Source organism: Cucurbita moschata, unplaced genomic scaffold, assembly GCF_002738365.1.
Source record: "Cucurbita moschata cultivar Rifu unplaced genomic scaffold, Cmos_1.0 Cmo_Scf00014, whole genome shotgun sequence".
Taxonomy (NCBI): domain Eukaryota; kingdom Viridiplantae; phylum Streptophyta; class Magnoliopsida; order Cucurbitales; family Cucurbitaceae; genus Cucurbita; species Cucurbita moschata.
The window spans coordinates 2,173,734-2,180,893 of NW_019268530.1; the positions used below are offsets into that span (position 1 = coordinate 2,173,734).

The window sequence follows — 7,160 nt, forward strand, 5'->3', positions numbered from 1 at the left end:
GATGTCAAATCATTCTCTTAGATGATGTGTTGATATCAAAAGAAGTGTTTTTTAGTTATTTTGTCCCCCAAATTATTTTCCTGTCTATTCATTCCCTTACAATATTAATAATTTTATGCTACAAATTTTTATTTAATTATGTTATTTACTTATAAAATTTACCAATCTATTTTTAAATAATATTCATGTTAGCCTTAAGACATAATTTTTTTATATAACTTCAAATTCTAACATCATAATCATAGGTCAAGAATCTTCTACCTACAATTTCCTTTTTTTTTTTTTTTTTTTAAATTTTATATATATATATAGACACCCTTTTACCTGTTTTAGGATATGGTTGTATCAATCTATTATTTAGTTTTGTTTCTTATTGACCAAACTAACCCTATCCCACCAACCATTTTGTTCCTCGAGTATTGGTTATTTTGGTCAAAACCTAGGTTAGTATCTTTTTTTCACAAACCAAATATGTAATTTTTAGTACCAAAACAAAAATGACAAATCTCAAACTAGCTGTACAAAAAGTAAATTCTTTTTATTCTTAATTATATTTTATCGTCCCATCCTGTATATAAGTTGGTATGATTCTCTTTTACTCAGTAAACGATGTATTATCCACTGTTTGATAAATTATCGCAATCAACAGCGTTAGAATTGAGTGTTAGAATATTAACCTAATCAAAACTAACGAAAAAACCTAAATTTATAATTTAAACCAAAAAGAAAAAAAAAACATTTGCGCTAAATGTTTGTTTTAACAACTTTTCCTTATTTCATTGATTATTATATTAATAAATTATCACATGAAAATTGTACTGATCCAATAAGAAAATGACACGTGGAGATTCATTTTTAAGGTTTGGTGACGATGTTCTGATCGACCTGTGACCGGCTTTAAGCTGATGATACAGAATCTGAGAACCAAATGGTACCACACCAGGCGCGTGTCGAATCAAAAAGCTCCACGTGGGTATGAAGATAAAAATATCACGACATCGTTGAAAACACCACAAACGTGTAACACACGCTTCCAAAACGCGCGTGGGAAAACAAGGATAAAAGAAAAAAACAGGGTGTTTTATAAGAAACTAGTAGGAAGAAGAAGAAGAAGAGGAGGAGGAGCTCTAAGGCTGTCTTGAAATTGTTTTTGTGGGTGTGAAGATCAGAAGAAATCTGTAGCTCTGAAACCCTAAGAACAAGAACAAAAAAAGAGAGACTAGGGTTTAATTCTTTTTTGTTTGGGAAAAACAAAAAAACAACAACAAAAATCACTGTTTTCTGCCTCTACCTCACTAGGGTTTAATTCTTTTTTGTTCTTGTTGGATCCCAAGAACAGAGCCAGAGGCTTTGTTTTCAGGGGTAAGGAAATGGGAAGAGGAAGAGTGGAGCTGAAGAGAATAGAGAACAAGATAAACAGGCAGGTAACATTTGCCAAGAGAAGGAGTGGGCTGTTGAAGAAAGCTTATGAGCTCTCTGTTCTTTGTGATGCTGAAGTTGCTCTTATCATCTTCTCTAATCGTGGCAAGCTCTATGAGTTCTGTAGCACTTCCAAGTACTCTTCTCATCCTCATCTTTCTAGGGTTTCCTTTTCATTTTGTTTTTGTTTATACCCATTTAGATCCATAATTGCTTCTTCATCATCTCTCATTTCATGTTGTTTCTTGCCTCAGTATGCTCAAGACACTGGAAAGGTACCAGAAATGCAGTTATGGAGCTGTCGAGGTCGCCAAACCCGCCAAAGAGCTCGAGGTGAATCGTCTATGCAGACACCCATGTCGTTAATGATTAAATTTATCGTAATCTATCAACTACCTATGAATTCTCGATCGTAAAAATTGGATTTTTATTTTTTATTTTTACAGAGTAGCTATAGAGAGTACTTGAAGCTGAAGGCTAGGTTTGAGTCTCTACAAAGAACTCAGAGGTAACTAATTTTTTTTTAATTATTGATGTAAATTAACCTATGAATACATTTAAGTTTAGAATTAGGGCTTAACATTGGTTATTTATGTTATGGCAGAAATCTTCTTGGTGAGGAGTTGGGTCCATTGAACTCTAAAGAGCTTGAGCAGCTGGAGCGTCAGCTCGAGTCTTCTTTGAAGCAAGTTAGGTCTACTAAGGTAAGTTCATTAAAATTTAGCTCTAACCCATAATTTATTTCTCTTTTTAACTATGATTTTGATCGTTAATGTGAGATCCCGCCCCGAAGTGGGGTGGACACGAGCCAACAAGGACGCAGGGCTTCGAAAGGGGTGGATTGTGAGATCCCGCATCGGTTGGGGAGGAGAACGAAATACCCTTCCTTCATAAGGGTGTGGATACTCTCCCTAGCATACACGTTTTAACAACCTTGAGGAAAGCCCAAATAGAACAATATCTGTTAGCTCATACACGTTTTAACAACCTTGAGGAAAGCCCAAATAGAACAATATCTGTTAGCAGTGGGGTTGAGCATTAGATCATCAAATGGGTCTTGATTATATCAATTCTCGTTTTGATTCTCATTCTCATTCATGTTTCTAGGGTTTGTCTCGATAGAATTATCCATGTGGCTGTGCTATTGTCTGTTGGTTCTTATAAGACAACATTTGAAGCTTTACCTTTGTACTTTGGAAATGGTATCCCAGATTCTTTGCTTCTTAATTTATTTGCTACCACCAAAAGATTTAAAACTTGGCCAACTATAGCCAGCTAATTGAGTCGATTCTTTGCGGGTTGTTCATCACAATTACTATGATGATAATTATGATAGAGAGGAAATAAAGTCGATTCCTTTTGGAACTACCTCTGAATCCAAATCCATTGCATACCTTGATGGTCCAAATCCATTGCATGCCTTGATGGTACATTGACCTAATGGTTGGCGAAGCCGTATAGGTATACAAAAAGTCAGAATCCCTTAAAAAAAAACTCTTAATGTATGAAAGAACGTTCGGGCTGTTCAACAACGGGATTTATAAAATAAAAACAGAAGAACGAGACAAAAAACATGACATAAAAGGAGGCTAAGAAGAACATAGCATTAAGGAAGAGCAACTACGAGTGTATCTTTATGTCTTGGATCTATGACAAAACTTTTAATGAGTATACCTTTTGAGATCCCATATCGGTGGGAGAGAGTAACAAAACATTACTCATATGGGTGGGTGTGGAAACCTCTCCCTAACATACGTGTTTTAAAAACCTCAAGAGAACCCTAAAAGGAAAAGCTCAAATAGGACAATATGTACTAGTTGTGGGATTGAACTGTTACAAATGGTACCAGAGTTAGACATGAGGCAGTGTGCCAACAAGCACGCTGGGTCCCAAGAGAGGGTGGATTGTGAAATCCCACATTGGTTGGAGAGAAGAACAAAAACATTCCTTGTATAAGGGTGCGAAAACCTATCTCTAACAGACGCATTTTATCATCCTTGAGGAGAAGCTCAACAGAGGACAATGTCTACTAGCAATGAGCTTGGGCTGTTACATCTTATCTTAGCTCAACTCACGAGGTATTTAATTAGTTAATCATTACCAAATTCTAAATACATTTGGAACTGAGAACTTGCAGACCCAGTACATGCTGGACCAGCTATCTGATCTTCAGAACAAGGTAGGCTTGACTTGATACATCAAGTGTTAATATCCGTTGAATTTTCATGGATTCATATGCTAATTGTTGTGTTTTTTTTCAAGTTCAGGAACAAATGCTGATTGAAACCAACAGATCTCTAACATTAAAGGTAACAACCAACATACCTTTCTACAAACAGATTTGAAAAAGAAAAAAACGTCAAAAAAAGATCTAAAGACGAAATCGTTATGAACTCGAATGACTTGGATTTGGTTGGTCAGCTAGAAGAAATGAGTTCAAGAAACAACATAAGACTAACATGGGAAGAAGTAGACCAAAGCATGTCATATGCACCACAGAATGCCCAAACTCAAGGCTTCTTTCAGCCACTGGATTGCAACCCCACTCTGCAAATTGGGTCAGTTCATCCCTTTTGGCTAAGCAAATGAAATGGTTTTTTTTCCGTGGATAATCTGTGTGTTTACTTATGTGGTGTGGTGGGTTTGCAACAGATACAGTGGTTCAGTATCAGATCAAATTACAGCCACCACTGCCCCAAATCATGCCCAACAAGTCAATGCCTTTCTCCCTGGTTGGATGCTTTGAAGGCCTCAAACTCTACCTCTCTTTTTTTATTTATTATTAATTGCAGTATGCTACCAACACTTTGCAAATTTGTTAATAAGGACTTTTATTTTAGACATTATAAGAAAAACCCCCCAACATTTGGCTTCTGGACACGAAAAGAATTTTAAGGAGTAGTGTATGGAGATGAACATAACAAATTTACGTGTATCATTTCTCATCTTCTAACAATTCGGAATCTAGATTTGTGACGTCGTAATGTTATGTACTTTAAAGACTGTCTCCATAGACAAATACGAGTCATGTTTTGTCCTAACTCATATGCATCTTAGAAAAATTATCAGGAGGTCACTCGACATAGAATTACTCTCAGCAAAGCATGCTTAACCTTGGAGTTTCTATGATTAAGTCACTGAAAAGTAAGGTGCATCTTGTTGGTATACGTAGTAATTTTCAATTTTTTTTAGTCTTGTACTTATCCTCATGTATTTTCAGTTCATTTATGTATTATTTCTTTGTTTGAGTGTCACAATATTGTTATTAGAATATATTATAATAATTAGTTATGGAATATATATATGAGATATTCATAATCGGTTAGTATTTTTTTCATTTAGGATTTGATTAGTAGTATATTTTATTTTTATTCTAAAGATTTAGTTAGTTTATATTTTTCTTATTTTTAAGTATCCGTTGGTAGCTTGTATACATTAACGAACATTGGACTTTTAGATCCCACTGAAACTTGTAGCTTGTATACATTAACGAACATTGGACTTTTAGATCCCACTGAAACTTTTGATCTTTTAACTTGTTGCACCTTCTATCGCAATTCTATTTTAAAACAATACAAGATTATTTATTGAATATTTTTTAATATTCAACATTTCAAAACAATTTTTTTTTAGATAAAGACGATAATGTAAAAAGTGCAGGACGAGAGTCGTTTGCTTGTCATGAAAAATTTGTCCTCATGCAGCTTTTCTTATGCATCATTTTTTAAATAATTATGAATTTTTTAATTCAAATAGTATTCGTGAAATTATTTGAGAGTTAAAATTTATAATATGTTTTGGTCGGGTTTATAAACCTTTTTAAAAGAGAATTACAAACAAAAATTTTGGAACAGATTACCATAATAATAATTAATAATAAAGAACCAAATATGAAGACAACCTTAAAAATAATATTCTAAAATTAAAAAATATAATAAAACATCCTTAAATTCAATAATTTAAATATAATTTTGGAATAACCAATAAAAATTTCTCTAGTTGTTAAAATTTTATTATTTAAAGCATTATTTCTCGATAATGTAAAAAGAAAAAGTTATTCTAAAATATTAGGATTCCATTTGTAGTGGTCCAACTTAGTAATTATTCAATAAATAATATTTATATTTTTTAAATTTAAAGTAATGATATTATTATTAGGGTACCATATGGTAAACAACTTTTAATATAATTAATTTCTTAATTACACCATTGTAGCGTAGGACGTCCATGGACCACAAAACCACAAGCTTTTTAAACTTATCATAATATATTTACGCAAAAATATACTCATTTTTATTCCGTCAAAAAAGGGTAAAGAATATATTTTTTTTTCTTTTTTTAAATCTAACTGTTTAATATTATATTTTGTGTACGATTTATTGAAAAAAGATTTAGCTTTATCCTAATATTCATATTTACATGTTTTAGAAAAACGTATTTTCTTCTTATAAAATAATCATTTTACTAATATTGTTTTCTAATTTATTTAACCAAACCAATTATATATATATATATATATATATATATATATATATATATATTTACAAAATGAAACAAATATATGGTCGGTAATTATTTTTTAAAATTAGTTAATTTTAAAAAATAAATTAAATCTTTTGATTATTTTTTGAAAACATGGGAACACAAAAAAAATATTGAAACATTCATGTTAAAAAAATTTATATATTGTTATAAATGTTATGCATGTAATAATCATCTTAGATAAACGTCTTAACGAATTAGGTACAAGTTTCTTAGTATTTTGTGCACAAACTTAAAAGTTCGTGAACTAAACTTGTAATTTAATTTTTATATAATATGAACCTTAAATTTCAACTTGTTTAGGAACCATAATTGTCTCGAATAATTACATTAGATGGCGATAAGAGTTGACTCGCGTATATGTTCTTATGGCTATTTCATTAATACATAACTTTCATGATAGACACTAGGATAAAAGAAACGAAGTTAATTAGGTGTCGTTTTCTAGCCTATTTAATCTTATTCTAATAGCTCAAGTTCACCACTAATAGATATCATCCATTTTAGTTCATTACGTATCGTCGTCAGCCTCATAGTTTTAAAGAGCATCTACTAAGGTGAGATTTCCACGCCCTTATACTCCAACCAATGTGAGATCTCACAATCCACTCTTTTGGGGTCAACGTGTCAACGTCTTACAGTCCAACCAATTTGAGTCATGTCTGACTATGATATTATTTTTAATAGCTAAAGGGCTCGTTACACATCATCATTAGTCTCACGATTATAAAGCGCATCTATTATGAAGAGGTTTCCACGCTCTTATAAGAAATATTTCGTTCCTCTCTCCAACCAATGTGAGATCTCATATATACCCTTAATGTTTTCGTGGCCAGTTAATAAGAATTAAGTTGTTGATTTTGGTAGATGAACACAACTCTTCGAAATAGTATGATATTATCGACTTTGAGCATAAACTTTCATGGTTATGCCTTAGGCTTCTTCAAAACGCTTCATACCAATGGGGATAGTATTCCTTTGTTATAAACTCATAATCATTCTCTAAATTAGCCGACGAGCATGAAAACTTCATACGAGATAAATTAGCATGGAAGAAGTATTAGAGAGAGATTTTGAGTGTGATATAAGCATGGCGCCGTCACATGTAAACAAGAAGAACATAAACACACAAAGCTCTCAGCTCAGCTAAAGCTCTGACCCTTTATGAATTCCACTGACATAAAATTTGAGACATTAAC

General features: G+C 32.4%; 1 protein-coding gene across 1 annotated transcript; it reads left to right on the plus strand.

Annotated features, from left to right (window-relative positions):
- Window positions 1-1,089: 1,089 nt before the first annotated feature.
- On the plus strand, window positions 1,090-4,395 carry LOC111452571 (developmental protein SEPALLATA 1-like). The gene is made up of 8 exons (XM_023093358.1): window positions 1,090-1,555; window positions 1,674-1,752; window positions 1,866-1,927; window positions 2,024-2,123; window positions 3,557-3,598; window positions 3,687-3,728; window positions 3,841-3,977; window positions 4,072-4,395. Exons 1-8 carry the CDS (start codon window positions 1,371-1,373, stop codon window positions 4,163-4,165), a joined length of 741 nt encoding a protein of 246 aa, XP_022949126.1. The 5' UTR covers window positions 1,090-1,370; the 3' UTR covers window positions 4,166-4,395.
- Window positions 4,396-7,160: the final 2,765 nt, after the last annotated feature.